This window comes from Astyanax mexicanus, chromosome 21 (assembly GCF_023375975.1).
Source record: "Astyanax mexicanus isolate ESR-SI-001 chromosome 21, AstMex3_surface, whole genome shotgun sequence".
NCBI lineage: Eukaryota > Metazoa > Chordata > Actinopteri > Characiformes > Acestrorhamphidae > Astyanax > Astyanax mexicanus.
In genome coordinates this window covers 35,537,639-35,556,351 of record NC_064428.1, presented here as the reverse complement: position 1 = coordinate 35,556,351, position 18,713 = coordinate 35,537,639, and the positions used below count along the sequence as shown (strand labels likewise).

Genomic DNA, 18,713 nt, shown 5'->3' with positions numbered 1-18,713 from the left:
GAGTGAATTTCAATTGGCCCATCTGACTCGTCCTTGAGCGCTGATTGGTTCGCCTCAGCTGCAAAATCACTGCTTAAACGGTCGCTCTCCGCCTCCCGCCCCCTTTGTTTCAAGATGGAAAACCATCAGCGAATAAGATTACGAGAAGCCTTATCGCCCACCTCTTTTTTCGCCAGCTCGCATTTCGATTGGCTCGTGTGGACGCCAATCACCTTCGAGAGCCAATAGAAACTCGGCTTCATTAGCTCGGTCTGTCCCTCTCCGTGTCCCCCCGCGGTTTCTTCCCTTCGCCTTCCCGCTCCTGCGCACCACCTCTCGGCCCGCATCTGCCCCTCCGTCCCCCCTGCGCTCACATTCACGGAGAGAAATGTCGGAGTATAACGCGGTGCCGCCGCCCGGAGCCCCGGGGGCAGGAGCTCTGGGAGCCGGCGCGATCAAGAAGGACGCCTTCGCGGACGCGGTGCAGCGCGCTCGCCAGGTGAGGGGTGACTCCGGCGGCCTGGAGCGGCTGAAAGACCCGCTGATAGCTGGCGGTGGGAGCTAGCATGGTGGCTAACTAGCTTAGCACGTTTCCCATTTGTTTGTATGGCGGCGTGGGGCGCTTTTGCTAGTCGGGTTTTGCGTTTTTGGAGCATTTTAGGCTGATATGGAACATTTTAATGCGAGTTAAATTAAATATTTGGTGAATTCATCGAGGTTTACACGCGCTAAACTGGAGTAATAAAGTTAAACAAGTTTCCAATGCGTCCTTTGTCTGCTAACCATGCTATCTAGTTAGCTAGCTGTGCTGCTGGTTAGCCGCTGTTGCTATGCTAACCAGCAAACCTACAAATGTAGGCTAACTAGCTAAGCTAACCTAGCCATGCTAAGCTAGTTAGCTCAGTGTATTGGGTTTAAACTGATCCAGCGATGAAATATGAGTTTATTAAATAATTAAACGTTTCTAGCGTTTTTAAGGGCTTGTATTTAGTTTTATTATGGCAGTTAATGGCTAGCTTACTATAGAATCCATAGCAGTGTCTGTATAGAGCTATAGTGTTGATTGAATGAGGATCCTAGCGTGTGGGTCTTCTCTCCTTCATTCACACTGTGAACTTTTTCCCCCCATTTTTTTGTGGGAATTACATGTTTTATTAATATATTTATCAAATGTTTATCAACTATGAGCAAGCCAGCTATAATTGTTTTATCAGTTGCAGCAGAGAGTAGCTGTAGCTGCCAGAAATAACACAAAAACGTTAAAGGAAAACAAGGAAATCAAGGATGCGCATGTGTCATGTAGAATTTATAAAGTAGTTTGCTAACCTAATAATCTAATGTTTCCTATATTGATGGCCCAGTTTTAGTAGTAAGTATGTTTGTCTCCCAGTGCTGGTGTCTTAGGTTCAAGTCCCTATCTGGGATTCCTGAATTTCGGTAACAGGAAAAGAGAAATATGGCAAAAGTAAACTTTGGGTGAACTTGTGCAAGTTCAAAAACTTTCAAGGTTTGTACATAATTATATTGCTAGATTCTGCATTATATCAAGTTCTTTGAGTTTCCATGTTCTCCCCATGTCTGGGTGGGTTTCCTTTAGGTAGCTAAATTACCCTTGTGTGTGTAATTGTGACTGTATGCCCAATGCAGTTGGTTGTTTCTGGTTAAGAGTATGCTCTGCATGATTGGCTTTCAATTCTCACTGGTATCTGAGTGTGTGTGTTGGTTAAGTGCTTGGTGTAAAAAATTGTGTGGAACATGATTGCAAAGCATCCTTGGTTGTCTTAAGAAAGGTGCTATATAAGTTAAAATTTCACCAAATGCGTGTATTCATATGGTGGGTTTCATGAGTGGAAGCTGGTTTGAGGTCTTGTTAGCCACAAATGTGTCCAGTGATTGAGCATGTAGAGATGTGTACTAGTGCATCTATAAAAAAAAATTGAATATCATTGAAAAGTTACTTTATTTTAGTAATTCAGGTCAAAATATATATTATGTAGATGTATATAGGTTTATATATTATATAGATGTATAACTCACAGAATGATCTATTTTAAACCATAGTCAGTGTCTCAAAAAAAAAAAAATAGAATATAATATGACACTTTTGGCAGTGTGGGCAGTGTGCCAAGTCCTGCTGGAAAATGAAATCTGCATCTTCATAGAAGGTTTTTATTGGCTGTAACACAATCCACAATAAAATAAATAAACACTTTAAATAGATCACTGTGTGTAATACATCTGTATAGTGTTTCACATTTTGAACTGACTTACTGAAATAAAGTATTTGTAGCTTTTCTAGTAGATAGTGTTTGGTCCATGTTTTTCATAAAGTACTGTATCAGGGCCATATAAACTATATATCAGAAAATATCAACTTGCACAGCAACTCAATGGTCTTCAGCAGAATCTTTGAATTTTTGTACACACCCGGAACATTTACATAATGATAGCTTTGTCAGCTTTTCATTAAAGATATAAGATGTTCTTGGCCAATTCAAGGTTGTATCTTCCTAACTTTCCATTATCTCACCAAAACTATGAAGTTCAATCAAACCTTTGGCTGCAGAAACTCTTCTCTATTTTTTAAGCTCATCTACTTAATACTGGAATATTTAGAATAACTGAATCCTAGTAACTGTTTCTTCTTCTTTTCTTATTTCTTCTTATTTTCACGGTCCTCAAAAAGTACCCAGTGTGCTCCATATTTACTGCTCTGGACATATTTGGGAGTAGTAAGGACTTTAAGGATCATATTTTCTGCAGGTATTAGTTACTTAGAAAATCTAATATATTCCTTCTATACATTTTCTGAAGACTGTTTATTGGTATTTCGGTTCTTTTGTGGACAAGTGATCAGAAAATCCCAGTTTAGTCCCTATTATAGTCTGTAATTTGCTCCTCAAGCCATGTAAATAGTTATGTTTTGAGAGGCATAATGATTGAATTGTTTGCCATGTTGTATGGCAGTTTTTGGAGGTGATGTCTCTCTTCCTGTTTAATTTTATATACTATCACTGGTGCAAGCTCTGTATTTTATGGATGTAACGCCAAAAAGTCTTTAATCTGAGACTGAAACTGAATTCTCTGATTTCTAGATCGCAGCCAAGATCGGTGGAGATGTTGTGCCCCCCCCTATGAGCAATAACGGTGGTAGCGAGAGCTACCCATTCGCAGCACAAAAACGATCCTTGGAGGATGGAGGTAAGCGCTCTCACCTGTTTAATCCAGTAATTTAGTCCAGGTCCTCAAAGGGAAACTTATTTGGAAGCAGGAAACTATTGACATATGATTTTTACATTTGGTTAGTGCAGCATAATTCCAATAATGATATGAACAGAATAAAAGCAACAGCTAGCCCTATCACTATTACATATCTATGTATCGTATACTGTATTTTTTGGACTATAGGACTATAGGGCTCATTAATCCTTACATTTTTCCAAAAATTGACTTTTATAATCTGGTGCGCCTTATGTGTAAATAGTTGGGTATAAGGGAGCAGTAAAGTCATTCTGCTAAAGTATTTATGCATTTAGCATTAGCCGCTAACCACAGCACTAGCTCTTTTGTCATTCAGAGGTGAGAATATCGGACTGTAGTCTGCATGTTTGCCGTGTTAAAACAAGCTACATTGGACAAACCGCTAGCTGATAGTGCCCTGTGTTACCGGAACATTCAGTGTTCCTCAGTGTAGCACGATCAAGCAGAATTTACACCTTGCTAGTGCTGTGGTTAATGGCTAGTGCTATTGCTGCTGCACCCAGCCTTAGTGCTTGAGAAACTTCACTGAAAACTTACCCTTAGACAAAATATTGGAAATCTAAGCTTACTGTAAATAAACAAGCTCTTTACTCACCCAAATAAACAGTTTTCAGGAGCGAAATCTGTGTAGGTTAACATCCAGCACTCGTTTAACTAAAAAAAAAACAACATATCTATATTTTAAAGAATTACAGTTTTGTTTACTTGGGCGCTTCCCCATTAGAAGGGACACATGGCGAAATCTTTGCTCACTTCAGTGTAGGCATCCTTTCTAGTGTTACTTAATGCACCTTATTATCCAGTGCACCTTATAGTCTGGGGAAAAAAAAATGTTTTTCTTATTTATATATTTTAATATTTTAAACATTCCTTTTCAAATCTCGAGGTTTTTGTTTTTTGAGCTCTATTGCTTTTGCATTATTTTGTTTTGTTTGCCAGTGAAATATAATATTTTGGTTAAAAAAACACCTCTTAAAATAGCCATTATTATTCATTGCAATTATTTATTGGAAATTTTGCCAAGAAAAAAAATAATTTTGCCGGTTTATTTAATGCTCCCTGTAATGAATGTCTGTCAGTCAGTGACTGGTGCTTAAAAATAATGTGTATTGACACATAAGACATGTGACTAAAAGTCACTGTTTATTGACGGTAATTGACACATTTTCTGAGCTGTGTATTGATATGCAGTCATTGCAGTGGGTGTTCATCACTGGTGTCAGTCATTTGCGTCTCCACCAGTGCCAGCGATACTAGTTACATGAACTCTCAGAGAAAGTGTGTGTGTTTTTGTTTTTACTGTGTTTTGAAACTGTCTGTGCGTGTGTGTCTCCTCAGATCAGCCAGACAGTAAGAGGATGGCCTCTCAGAGTGACAGGGATAACGCTACAGCGCTGTGTGAGTGTTATTACACAACCATACTATCTCACATATACACACAGTTTACACACTACTGAGTACTGTACTATTGATTTTAGTTTATTTATTTGTTTTCTGAGTGTCACATTATACCAACTGTAATTCAAACCAGGGCTGAGTGACATGGCTGTAGTGTTGTGGTGAAATAATCCACAGTATACTCTTGAGGATAAAATTGACACCTGTGGTTCTGGCGCCTCGTTTCCGTACATTCCTAATTAGAATAGCCATATACACGTTAGTTTGGTTCGCATCATGGTTTACACCTCTAGATTTGTTTTGTCCATTGCTGCAAATGTAACAGCTTTCAGATCAAATTTCCAGGTGGCACATGCACTTGTTAAATTACCTTATACCGCAATGATCTGGAGATTGCTGTTTCAAATCCTGGTCATGCAGCTTGCCATCAGCTGCCAGAGCCCAATTGGCCTTGTTCTCTCTGGGTGGGTACAGTAGATGGTGCTCTTTCTCCTCATCACTCCTAGGGTGATGTTGATCAGCACAAGGCTGCATCTGTGAGCTGATGTATCAGAACCGAGTCGCTGCGCTTTCCTCCGAGCGTAAGGGCTGTGATGCTACTCAGTAAAGCGGCATCAACAGCAGTTCAAAAAGAGGCGGAGTCTGACTTCACAATTGCAATTAAATCAAACCCGTCATGTTGCAATGTTTTGATTCTTGACACAAGAAGTAGTAGATACACAGCGCTGTCTCTGTGTCTGTGTGAGTGACAGGCTGCTGCTGCCTGAGAAGGGGGAGAACATGGCCTCCATCCACATGGTTGGGCACGTGCTTGTAAACGTGAGCATGTGTGGAAAGCTGTGCTCCTCAGTCCAGCACAGTTTAGCAGCACAGATATTTCCAGTTACAGCTGAATTCAAGCTTTTAATCCCAGAAAAACAAACGCTCTTATTCACCTTTTAAAAAGGCGTTTAAATGCCTGATTTAAAGGGCTGATTACTGTTGTTTTGCTGTTTTCCTCGGGTTTTGAGCTCTTGATTGGTCCGGACGCGAAACAGCACGTGGGTGGGGGCGGGGCTGGTGATGTCATGGGCATTGTATTGTTTATTATTGCCATATATGTCACCAAAATTTGAATAGCGGTACACAAGTCAGTTTGGTTCGTCTAGTGCTGTAAATCCAACATCTTGCAGGTTAAAATTTCCAATTGGCGCATGCACTTGTGAAATTACTGTATATCACTATGATCAGGAGATCGCTGGTTTGAATCCTGGTCATGCAGCTTGCCATCAGCTGCCGGAGCCCTGAGAGAGCACAACTGTCTTTGCTCTCCTGCGCTTTTTCCCCTCTCATCACTCCTAGGGTGATGTGGATCAGCACAAGGTTGCGTCTGTGAGCTGATGCATCGGAACCGAGTCGCTGCGCTGCTTCTTCTTTTTCGGAATATCTGCAATGTAACAATTTTCCAATATCGTGCAGCCCTACTACAGACCTCCACACTTCATGTAGCTTCAGATTAGATTGAGAACAGTAGAGAGACTGAAATGGAGAGTTTCAATGGCTGAGCAGCTCAAATCCGTCCAAACCTCACATCTTCAAACATTAGCAAATCGGGCGAGCGTATACTTTTGGCAATATCGTTTTTATAATATGTAGCTTGTACCTTTTTTATTTTCATCCGTTTTAGTAGATTCCAGGTTGTATGATACGTTTTAATGATGCATTAATGAAGGTTTGGTGATCTACTTGCAGCCATGTCACTCACGCTCGTTATGAACGCTCCTGGTGTGAGTGTTCTCATGTGCTCTGAAAGCCTGTAGGTAGACCTTGAACACTTTCACACTGTAAGATGATCTGTCACACTCTCAGCAGATGAGTCAGACACGCTGTATATTTAGACTAATTAAGTAATGCCATGGGCTGTTCTGATCCACAGCTATCGGGGCTCAGCTGGCTGCCCTGTCTCAGCAGAGGTAAGACAGTCTTCTTCTCTTGGAGGGGGGGAACCAAAGGGAGGCGGGACTGAGAACATTGCACAGTCATGCTCTACATGCGCTACCTCACACATGCATATTTATGCACTGTAAGATAGATGTGTAATCCACACATACTAGTGCATAAAAAAATTGAATATAGAAATAGAAAAAAAGAATTTAATTGAAAAGTTACTTTATTTCAGTAATTCAGTTTAAAGTGAAACTCATATAATATGGATGTATTTACCACAGTGATCTATTTTAAGCGTCAGTGTCAGAGAAAATTAGAATATTAGGACTTTTAGCGGTGTGGGCAGTGGGCCAAGTCCTGCTGGAAAATGAAATCTGCATCTCCATAAAAGTTGTTTTTTATTGGAAGCATGAAGTGCTGTAAGATTTTGTGGGAAAAAAAAACTGCACTGACTTTAGACTTGATAATAAAACACAGTGGATCAACACCAGCTGATGACATGTCTCTCCAAACCATCACTGATTGGTGGAAACTTCACACTAGACCTCGAGCAGTTTGGACTGTGTGTCTCTCCACTCTTCCTCCAGACTCTGATCCTTTGATTTCCTTTAAATGAAATGTAAAATTTACTGATGATCAGTGATGGTTTGGAGAGACATTTCTTTAAGCACTTCATGCTTCCCTCTGCTGACAACTTTTTATGGAGATGAGGATTTCATTTTCCAGCAGAACTTGGCACACTGCCAAAAGTACCAATTTGTCTAATATATATCTAATTTTCTGAGACACTGATTTTTGGGTTTTTATTGGCTGTGAACATCAATTAACACTACTAGAGGTGTGTTGCTGATTATTGACTTAACCATATAATCAAAACATCCGTTTTTTTTTTTGTTTTTTTTTTGTCTATTCGCCTAGTATAAAGCATGCTGCTGGTGGCTGAGAAATATTTTTTTTCTCTTCTTTAACTTTTAATAAAGTTATGTTTTGTGAATCAAAATACGCTACTAAAGTGCCAGCACAAAACTGTATTATCCAGCAATGCTAGTTTTAGTATAGACATTGCAGTCAAACATCTCAAATCCACTTGTTTTGTCTAGAAGCCTAGTATAAAACATGCTGCAATTAGATTAAATGTTTTTCGTTATAATGCTACTTTAAATAAAGAGTCAGAATATATTTATAAAGTGCCAGCACAAAACTGTATTATTGATACACTGCAACACTAGTTTTTGCATAGTTTTGTACCTTTTATCATTTTTTTTTAATTTAGAAAATTATTATTGAAATTTATTGAAATTTTATTTGTTTCAATAAGCTATTAGTTTTAAACTATTCTCTCAAACTAGTGTCATAGTATTTAATTTACTGACTCAAAACTGAGTTGAATTAAATTTTAGAGGGGCTTTTATTTTGAAGATCGTTTTGGACTCTGGCTAAGTGTTACTACAATCACAGTGCTATATATTCATGTTTGTGTTTTGTTGCCAGGTTTACTGATCTTAATCTTCCCTCTCTCCTTTTCCCCTGGTTTCTGTAGTGGACGTCCCTCCTCAGTAACGGAGGAGTACAGAGTGCCTGATGGAATGGTCGGACTCAGTATGTCCAGCACACACTAATCTTTACTCTAAAAAACCCTTTAAACACATCTGAGTGTTCAGCACATTCTGATTGGCTCCCTGTTTTGTCTTGCTCTGCAGTCATTGGTCGAGGAGGAGAGCAGATCAATAAGATCCAGCAGGAGTCTGGCTGTAAAGTTCAGATTGCTCCCGGTAAGAGATGTTGTGTTTTATCAGAATTTCATGATGAACAGATCAATAGAAATGCTCTAAAATGAATTTGAATCATGAAACGAATGACTGAACCGATTCCTCTGTCTAGGATTGTTTTCCAATAGTGGCAGCAGGTCACTACTCTCATAGTGAAGCTGAACAGTCTATTTTTAAATAAATTATCACGCTTTTTATCAGAATTTCAGTTTCCTACCTCTTTACAAGCTGTCTGTTTTCCAGCTGAAAAATATGAACAGCTGTACAGGACTAGGATAGTAATGTTAGCTTAACTGTCTTTACCTTAGCATCTGTTTTCATTTCAAAGAGGCTTTCTTTTTCTGTGTAAATGTGATTTTTTTTTTTTGTGAGATTATGTCTTGAAATTGTCTCGATGCCCGGGTCAGGCTCAAGAAAATAATGCTAGAAATTATGCTTAAAATATAAAAAAGTTTATTCAGGAAGTATTTTATATTCTTAAACATTAATTATAGCATTAGATTAATTATATTTCTGTTTAATGATTGTTTGTGTGTTTTTGCACTTATGCTATAAGCTCAGACATCGTTCTTGTAGCCTAATTTACTGATGTTTAGGCTTGTGGATCATTGTTCACATTGCTGGCATTTTAATCTTTCAGAGATCTGCGTTTAATAAACGTTTCTGTTTTTATATAATGGGTCTATGCTTCTTCAGTGTTGCAATGTTAATTAATATAATTCTGAATAGATTTCGCTCATTCAAACAGCCCGAAAATGTTAAAAGCTCACTTTTAATTCTCTACTTACTCAAAAAATGTGAGGTTTAAATCGGGCTTGGGCTCATCAGTTTATGGGGAAGGTCGGGCCCAATCTAAGCTCTAGTCAACATACTGTAAAGATTTGATGCACTCATCTTGTAACATTTTAAGTAGGTTAGCTCACAATATATTATCCTTCAGAAGAGTGTCGTAATTCTGTCATTGGGTGAAATCTTTGAGAACATGAATTAAGAACTTTTTTTTTTTTTTTTACGTGATTTGTGTGTTTTATGCTTGTTTACAGACAGTGGAGGTTTACCTGAGAGAAGTGTGTCTCTAACTGGGTCTCACGACGCCATTCAGTAAGTGTTAACCCACTTCTACTCTCTCACCCCCCCCTCACTGCAGCACCCGTCTGCAGACACACCTCTGTACCTTCAGGCTGAGTCACTTCAGTACTCTGCTGTGTGGAAACGGGATTTTATTCATATTCTTTGTGCTGCTTTCAGTTTTGAACATTTATTTCTTATTTTAGAATTTAGGACCATTTTCTAAATTCACTTCACAGGATCTGCATTACTGAAGAGGGTATTGTGCACTTATTGGTGTCGTTTACACAGAATTTGAAAACCAATGTTCCTTACCACAGTGTTACAGTAATAATTTGATTATAGCGCCACCATGTGGAGTAATGAAGCAGTGAAGTCTAATAGGTGGGAGAGCCTAAGGAATTTAGATGGCCTGTGCTTCAATAAACACATCCATGTTCAACTGCTTATATCGATAATGTATTGCAGGTAGGCCTGTCGATCAGAATTTTTTGTGGACAATATATTGTCCCAGAAATTATCGCGATACACAATATTTTTGTAATTTTAAGACTATTAACTGACACTGACATAATAATAACAGAATAGCATAAAGTAATTAAACACTGTAAAGACAGCAAAAATTAATAATCATTTATTATAATTAGTTTGGGAATTATATACATATTTCTTTACCTATTTTTAGCACACACTGTGTGTATGAAGTCACAGTTATTGAAGCATGACTGGCGTAAATACTTTTTACTGTTTATATATGTGAACAAACATTCAAATAAACACAATAGACGATATCATGATTATCTAAAATGATTGAGGTCATGTTCATTTATTGTACGATAAATCGATATTGCCATTATTGTGACAGGCCTAACTGCAAATGAAACTAATGATATATTGCAATATCAATATATTGTATTATTTATATATTTCATTGTAACCTGTGGTATGTTCCCCTCCGCCACCACCAACAGGAAGGCCAAGATGCTGTTAGATGACATCGTTTCGCGGGGGCGGGGCACTCCACCCTCGTCTTTCCACGAGACCAACGGCAGCGGCCACATGCAGGAGATGATGATTCCAGCGGGAAAAGCCGGCCTCGTCATCGGCAAAGGAGGAGAAACCATTAAACAGCTTCAGGTGAGAATGTGTTCGCGTGTGTTGCTCAGAGTTCTGAGGGTGACTGAAACTACATCGAGTTTGGGATGCTACAGTCAATTACATCAATATTTATTAGTGTTTCATGCAGACTAACTCTTCACAATTGCCCTAAACTGAGAACTGTCTGGCACATTGCGTAGACTGCAGTTTTCCTGATTACTGTTGCCGCTTTTGAAGCTCCTCAGTTGACTGACACCCAGCAAAATTGTCCTTTTAATCTCCTTTAGTGCCACATTGAATTTCTTCCTCCTTAAAGTGTTCTCTTTATGCTATATGTGTAAGTGGCTATATAAGTAAGCTCTGTTTGGCATTAAGAAAGTCATTTTACAACCAGCATGTAATTTTCTGTTAACTGGGTTCACCACATGCAAATTCTCTGTACCCAAAGTGCCTCAAAAGCGCACGAAAGAGTTTTAATCCCATTCTATTTTTTTTATCTGTCCCGAGAGAATATATAAGTGTTTGTGTGGAGCACTGATTTATGCAATCAAAATTTGCATATCTATTTTTTATTATTATTTTTTTATTTTTTTTACTTTTTAAAACTTGGTTTGGGATAGAATTTGCGTAGCAGTGTGTGACATGAGCACTGGTCAGTTTTGCATGCTTGTCAAATGCTGTGATAAGTATTGAGTCATGAAAAAAAAAATCACTAATACCATATCCAGCTATACTATAGATTTGGTGCTATTGTATTCAAATGTATTATTTTTTTATTTGTTTGTTACTTTTCCATGTTTTAATAAGGTTTTTAAATGTTAATCCAGTTGAATTTTATTTATTTTTTGATTTTGAATTACATACATTCAAATAAATTGCCTTCCCGTAAATTAAATCATGGTGAAATGAGATTTTGAATCAGTGTAGTTCTGTTTCAGCCTCTCTCCTCTCCTTCTGCTTTTGGGGGCGTGCATGTTGATTTGGAACACAGCCTCGTTGTACCGTTGTTTTATTTAATTTGTATAATTGTGTGTAGGAGCGAGCTGGAGTGAAGATGATCCTGATTCAGGATGCGTCTCAGGGACCCAACATGGACAAGCCCCTTCGCATCATTGGAGAACCCTACAAAGTGCAGGTGTGGATCTGCTGGAAGCTTTACTTTCCCTGTAATCCCTTTTAGACTTAGGGTCTTAAATTCAGCGCTTTCTAGAAAGCAAAAACGATTTCCTCACCATCTCCACCTCTGTGTGCCGGATCTACAACAGTCTTGCTTTTTCTGCCTTTCCAGACTAAAATATCTCCAAACAAACGTCATTTTACACAATTAAGTTACTCACTTTTACTCAAAAATCACTAATTTCTCTTAACTAGCCTAGTCATTCACAGGCTGGAGTAGCTTCAGCTTCTTTAGCATGAAAGAACCTGCTCAAGTACTGCTCATAAGAGGCGTGGACCTGTTTTTTTCTCTGTAAAGCTGTTTTGTGTTACAACTTTTTTTGTAAAAAGCGCTATAGAAATAAAATTGAATTGAAAGTTAAAGCAGCAAGTAGGTATTTTTTGACATGATGTTAATCTGGCAGCTTATATTTTCCAAACGCTTTGAATTGACTAAGAATTTAATCTTTTCACACTGACTTATTATTCAGACTTCTGAAAAGATGTAAGAGTTTTGCTTTATAGCAATGATGTATGTGGAAACATTGTTATGATTAAAGTAGGTAATTTCTACAGAACTGAAAGTGCTAATTGCCACAGCCTGTTCACTTATTTTTTTCTTCTGTGTGTGTTTCTCAGCAAGCTCGGGAGATGGTGCAGGAGATCCTGAGGGAAAGGGATCATCCTGGGTTCGGAGAGAGAAACGACTACGGCTCTCGTATGGGCGGCGGCGGAGGAGGAGGAGGAGGAGGAATAGAGGTGTGTGTAAGTGAGGGACACATCTATTTATCAACTGTTTTATTTAACTTCATGTATTTCTGTTGTACTGGGATACGGCACATCTATAGGTTTTATTTTCTAGTTAAAATGGGGTTAATGTTACTGTCCTGTCCCTGTACAGCTTGTATCTTTTTTTTTTTTTTTTTTTTTTTTAGCTGAAGCAAATCCTAATGTAAGGGGTGGGGGGTGGGGGGGAATGCTGTATGACTTATAAATAAATCATTTTAACTATAAATGATTTGCTCTTTTAATGAATTCGGCTGAACATGAGGTGTGGTGAGGTATTTCTTTCCCTCCTTTTGTATAAATTAAGCTTGTGGGTAATGGGGGTTTGCAATACTGTATCGTACACATGCCACACAATTTTTTTTTGTTTTTTCTGTCTGACTTGCTTTGTGGTGGTAATATACTGGGTTCTAGTGGAGCTACTGTTTTTATGCAAGACAAATATCAGATCATGAGTGAGAGTATTATTTCTAGATATTTGTTTTGCTATGTAGTGTTTTTTTTTTTTTTTTTTTCAATTATTTGTGGACAGTATATATGCATGCACTAAATACTCTGCACTTTTAGATTTTTGTTGCATTGCTTTATTACTTTTTTTTCTTCTAAAAATTAGATACTTTCTTTGCAGAAGGTTTTTTTTCTATAAATTTTTTTTATATCTTAAAGAATGTCGTTACTGCCCATCCCCAGTAGAGAGACTAAAAGAAAAGGCTGCTTACCATCAATACATGGCTGTAGTCCAGTGGATAAATATTGTTGACTACTTTAAACACAACTGGTTTTAATTTGCTGAATTCTGATTGGCCAGGTACCTGTTCCCCGTCACTCTGTGGGCGTCGTGATTGGCCGAAACGGAGAGATGATCAAAAAGATTCAGAATGATGCTGGAGTCAGAATACAGTTCAAACCAGGTGAGATTCTTTCTGTTCTGATATCTTTGGATGTTAAATGTTTTTATATTTAGTTATTAATGAGGTTTTAATGCGTGTTCGTGTTTTTAGACGATGGAAACGGACCTGATAAGATCGCTCACATCATGGGTCCTCCTGACCGCTGCGAGCACGCCGCCAGCATCATCAACGACCTGCTACAGAGCATCCGCGTCCGAGAGGAGGGAGGAGGGGTGAGGACCAGCTTTTATTTTCAGTGTTTAACTTTTAAAGCCTGTATCATTTTAAGAGGAAGGTTCAGTTGCCTAAATATTTATATGAAATAATTGCGGGGTTATAATTAGTGTCTTCCATCGATCAGCTAAATTCTTTGAATAATCTCGATTAATCACACTGTTAATAATGGATTTTTTTTTTTTTTTTTTTGGTACCGTGATTATTTTTTTTAATGATTGGTTTCCTGTCTTTCCCAGGGACCCCCTGGTCCTCCTGGCACAGGCATGCCTCCAGGTGGGCGTGGTCGAGGGCGTGGCCCAGGTAACTGGGGTCCTCCAGGCGGCGAGATGACCTTTTCTATCCCCGCTCACAAATGTGGCCTCGTGATTGGTCGGGGAGGTGAGAACGTGAAGGCGATTAACCAGCAGACGGGAGCGTTCGTGGAGATCTCGCGCCAACCGCCACCCAACGGAGACCCCAACTTCAAACTGTTCACCATCCGGGGGTCACCGCAACAGATAGACCACGCCAAGCAGCTCATCGAGGACAAGATTGAGGTACATACTGCTCCTATCCATACTGAAATTATATATCGTTGACCCAAATATACAGAGACCAGAAATGCAAGGATACATCATTTTAATATAGTACAATTCTGTTGTGGAATAAACTGACAGTTTGTGTTCTTTCTCTCTCTCTCTCTCTCTCTCTCTCTCTCTCTCTCTCTCTCTCTCTCTCTCTCTCTCTCTCTCTCTCTCTCTCTCTCTCTCTCTCTCTCTCTCTCTCTCTCTCTCTCTCTCTCTCTCTCTCTCTCTCTTTTCAGGGTCCTCTGTGTCCTGTAGGTCCCGGTCCTGGTGGTCCTGGTCCAGCTGGTCCAATGGGACCCTACAACCCAAATCCATATCAGCCGGGACCCCCAGGAGCCCCTCCACAGTCAGTACCTTCAGTCTTACTGTCCTGCTTATAAAAAGTGTGCATTCTGAGCAGAGTAGTGTCTTTGTAGTGAAAGTTTTGTAGCGTCCATTAACCTTAAACTATTGTGTATATTTGTGTATATCTGTATATAAATGTAGGTTTCTGGGCTTCATCAGATGATGAGATTAGGTTTGATCTTTGTAAAACTTCTCCAGATGTGTAATACTGGTGTTGTGGTTCTCTGTACAGTGGTGGTCCTCCAGGTGCACATCAGTACCCTCCTCAGGGCTGGGGGAACACCTATCAGCAGTGGCAGCCGCCCGCGCCCCATGACCCCAGTAAGTCTTCTCTTGCGCTCGATGCTCCAGTATGGGAATTTGTGGGTTGATATTTCTTTAAGATGTGTGTAGAGAATTGCATTTTAACAATAGGACATTTTAACTTCTATGCCGATACCAAACGTGACAAGTATCACAATTTTAGATACTAAAAACAATATTTTGCCCCAGAAAGGGTTTTTCTTTTGTTTTAAAAAGTATTTATTGAAATACAACATCTAGATTTGAGCTAATCATTAATCAGTAATTATTTAGTATTTTAGGTTTTTAATGATTAAATTGACATTTATTTGTTTACAGTATTTTACAGTAATTATAATTTATTTTTTAAATCAATGTTTGATTTATCGCCCACCCTTAGATTAGCTTATTCAGTATACGTTGTGAACTTTCGGTACCTTACGCAACTTCCTCCGACACATGTGAAGTCAGACACCGCTTCTTTTTGAACTGCAGCTGATGCTTTAGCATTGCCGAGTAGCATCACAGCGCTAACGCTCGGAGAAAAGTGCAGCGACTTGGTTCTGATGCATCAGCTCACAGACGCAGCCTTAAACTGTAGATATCACTCTAGGAGTGATGTGGGGAGAGCGCCATCTACCCACCTGGAGGGAGCAGGACCAATTGTGCTCCCTCTGAGCGCCGGCAGCTTGATGGCAAAGCTGCGCCCACCTTATGCAACTCTAAATATTACAAGAAATTAACAACAAGACTTTTTATATAAATATTTTCATAGGTTGTGTTAGAAATGTGTTTTATGTTAATCATTGTTTTTCTGTGTGTGTTTTAGGTAAGGCAGCAGCAGATCACAGTGCGGCCTGGGCAGCGTACTACGCGCAGTACTACCAGCAGCCTGCGGGCGGCGCCATGCCCGGCCAGACGCCCAGCGGACAGCCGGCCGCCCCGGCCCCCGCCGACCAGAGCCAAGCAGCCCAGGGTGCGGGTCAGCCCGACTACACCAAAGCCTGGGAGGAGTACTACAAGAAGATGGGTAAGTGTTATCAGCAGAGAAATGCTCAATATATAATAAATCACTCTTATTTATTTACCTCAAGTTCATGATTTCATGTGATGGTGTTGATACGATTATTTTTATTTAATAAAATAAATGTTTGTTTGCAGCTCAACAGGGCGGTGGCGCTGCTCCAGCAGCAGGGGGCGCTCCGGCGGCGGCGGGAGCTGCAGGAGGACAGACTGATTATAGCGCCGCCTGGGCGGAGTATTACAGACAACACGCTGCTTATTACGGCCAAACCCCACAGACACCCGGCCAGCCTACAGCTGCTCCACAGGGCCAGCAGGTACACAGCTTTCAATAAATAAGAGAAATTCACTTATTCTTAATGAATTAAAACATGTAGTTAATGTAGATTCTCACTGAAGTATCAAAACTATGAATGAACAAATGTGGAATTTTATGTACTTAACAAAAAAAGGTGAAATAACGTTTTATAAAAAAACATGTTTTATATTCTAGTTTCTTCAAAATAGCCCCCCTTTGCTCTGATTACTGCTTTGCACACTCTTGGCATCATTCTCTCAATGAGCTTCAAGAGGTGGTTTAACAGTCTTGAAGGAAGGAGTTCCCAGAGGTGTTTATTAGCACTTGTTGCCCCTTTGCCTTCTTCACTCTGTGCTCCAGCTCACCCCAAACCATCCGGATTGGGTTCAGGTCCGGTGACTGTGGAGGTTCAGCTCTTTTTTTGTTAAGTACATAAAACTCCACATGTGTTCATTCATAGTTTTGATGCTTCAGTGAGAATCTACAATGTAAATAATCATGAAAATAAAGAAAACGCATTGAATGAGAAGGTGTGTCCAAACTTTTGGCCTCTGCCTCTGTGTCTGCCTCTGTGTCTGCCTCTGTGTCTGCCTCTGTGTCTGCCTCTGTGTCTGCCTCTGTGTCTGCGTCTGTCTCTGCGTCTGTCTCTGTCATTCTCCATTTGTAGTGGGAATTCAAGTGGGTACATTTGAAAAAAATCTATTTAATTTGTCCCAGAAATTAACAACCTTAAAAATGTATATTAACAACTCCGCTTATCAAATATGCAAAATGGAGAGCTTAATTCCAAATAGAATTTAATATATTTTAACATAAAATGCAAAATTAGTTTGTCTTCAATTTATTTATTTTTAATTGAAATTACAATGTGGATGAATGTGAAACATATTTCATTTAACTAAACATGTTACCAAAGTATGTTTATACACAAGCTCTGAAAATAACAAAAATAAAGCGCTCTTTCTTTATACTTTATAAAGGCATCTTCCTATACTATTTGCTATGGCTTCAAATAGAACTATAAACTACAGTATCAGTCGTTGTCCTGGAGGTACTCTGTACTGTTTTTTCTAGAATGCGTCTCAAGTATTTCAACACTACTCACAGGAGGAGCAGTGAGATTTTAGGATTTCTCAGTCACAGGACATGGAGTTCAGTAGCTCCTCCATTTCCACTCACTGTTGTGTATTAAACAAGGATCTCTGTGGAAACACGCACCCAAAGTGTAATTAAGTAATTACGGTGAGCGGCAGTGGACAAATAGCTGTTTTATTAAATGCGAGGAGACGAAACTCAGATTATTAAGTTATTATCTTAGAACAATAACTTGTGATTTCACTAATGATGATTCTGATTAAATGTATACTAAAATTCATTATTTTTTTTATTAACGTTTTTTTTTTTTTTTTTTTTGCTAATTGTTTGGGTTTTGTTCCGTTTTTTTTCAGGCACAGTGAAGCTCTGAACTCTGACAGCCCCTCGGCTCACTGGTCCTCCCACTCGATCACTCGTCCTCCATGATTTCCACTGCAGCCCACCGGCTCTTCCCTTTTTTTTATTTTCACCTTTTTTCCCTCCCTGCCCTTCCTCCTTTTTCTTTTTTTTGTATCTCGTCGTCTTTGTCTTGTTCCAGGTGACACAAATGAACAAACGGAAGCCTTTCTTAACCCGCTCCTCCTCTTCCTCACCTCGTCGTTTTCGTCTTTTTTTTTTGTTTCTGCTGAAATGGACTAAAGAAAAAACAAACAAGCGTAGCTGACTCTTCCTCACTCTCCTCCTCCTCCTCCTCCTCCTCCTCACAGAGTAAATGATTTGATTCTGAAACCGTCGCCAGGAAAACTAAAGGGAAATGCGTCTCATCACCGGCTAACCTCCACCATCTCCATCCTCCTGCGTAGATCTTACGTCACACATGGACTTGCACTTCAGTTCGTCTCTTTCGCTTCTTCTTCTCTTCTTCGTCTTCCTTCTTCTTTTTTTTTTTTTAATGAATAAAATATTGGGAAAGAACGTTTGGGTGGGGGGGGGGTTTGAGGGTGGTCTGTTAAACATCCAGGTGTTCTTACTGCGTTTAATACGTGTCCAGCGACTGTGTTCTTCTCTTAATTTGTTTCTTTATTTTATTACTTTTGTTTCCCCTTTTTAGACTTTTAATTTGTTTTAAAATTAAGTTCTCTAGTTGAGTTGAAACATTCCCAGTGTCTTCTTCATTCTGAGCTTTTACTGTCTCGTGTGTGAGTGTGTGTGTGTGGTCCTCCTGAAGTGTGAATGAGGTACTGATTAAATGTATGTGATCTTCCTAACGAATTACCGCCCTGTTTATTTTTATTTTTCTCCGTTTTTTTTTTCTCTTCCCGACTTTAAAAAGCCCCGATGTTTGTTTATATAAATATATATTGAAGGCTTTTTTTTTTTTTTTTTTACTTTATTGCTCGTTTTTAAAGAACTTCACAATAAAAGGAGATATGCAGACTGTTTTTCTTTCTGTCGTTGTTCACTTTGCTACTGAGTCAGCAGAGTGTGAACTACTTTTAGTTTCTAGGAGCTCATGACGTGGGGTGTAATTACCATATAATGTGATTTACAACATTTTCACTAAAACTGTCATCAGGTTCAGCGAAACCCCCCCCCT

At 39.3% G+C, this 18,713-nt stretch overlaps 1 protein-coding gene across 2 annotated transcripts; it reads left to right on the top strand.

The window, feature by feature from the left end:
- Positions 1 to 255: 255 nt before the first annotated feature.
- On the top strand, positions 256 to 17,798 carry LOC103035440 (KH-type splicing regulatory protein). Of its 2 annotated transcripts, none has more exons than XM_022674492.2 (18): positions 256 to 478; positions 3,075 to 3,180; positions 4,579 to 4,638; positions 6,554 to 6,590; positions 8,105 to 8,163; positions 8,265 to 8,336; positions 9,377 to 9,434; positions 10,373 to 10,538; positions 11,536 to 11,634; positions 12,294 to 12,419; positions 13,249 to 13,351; positions 13,442 to 13,563; positions 13,804 to 14,103; positions 14,370 to 14,479; positions 14,711 to 14,799; positions 15,590 to 15,790; positions 15,922 to 16,100; positions 17,530 to 17,798. In XM_022674492.2, the coding sequence occupies exons 1-18, from the start codon at positions 368 to 370 to the stop codon at positions 17,536 to 17,538; spliced, it is 2,007 nt and encodes a 668-aa protein (XP_022530213.2). In that variant the 5' UTR covers positions 256 to 367; the 3' UTR covers positions 17,539 to 17,798. The 2 variants fall into 2 exon arrangements, with proteins under 2 accessions (XP_022530213.2, XP_022530214.2); XM_022674493.2 differs by having other exon boundaries at positions 257 to 478; positions 12,294 to 12,413.
- Positions 17,799 to 18,713: the final 915 nt, after the last annotated feature.

Coding starts and splice junctions, on each gene's coding strand:
- LOC103035440 (XM_022674492.2), top strand. CDS start 368: ATGTCGGAGTATAACGCGGTGCCGCCGCCCGGAGCCCCGGGGGCAGGA. Junction 11,635..12,293: donor GAGAACCCTACAAAGTGCAG/GTGTGGATCTGC, acceptor TGTGTTTCTCAG/CAAGCTCGGGAGATGGTGCA. Junction 15,791..15,921: donor GGAGTACTACAAGAAGATGG/GTAAGTGTTATC, acceptor GTTTGTTTGCAG/CTCAACAGGGCGGTGGCGCT.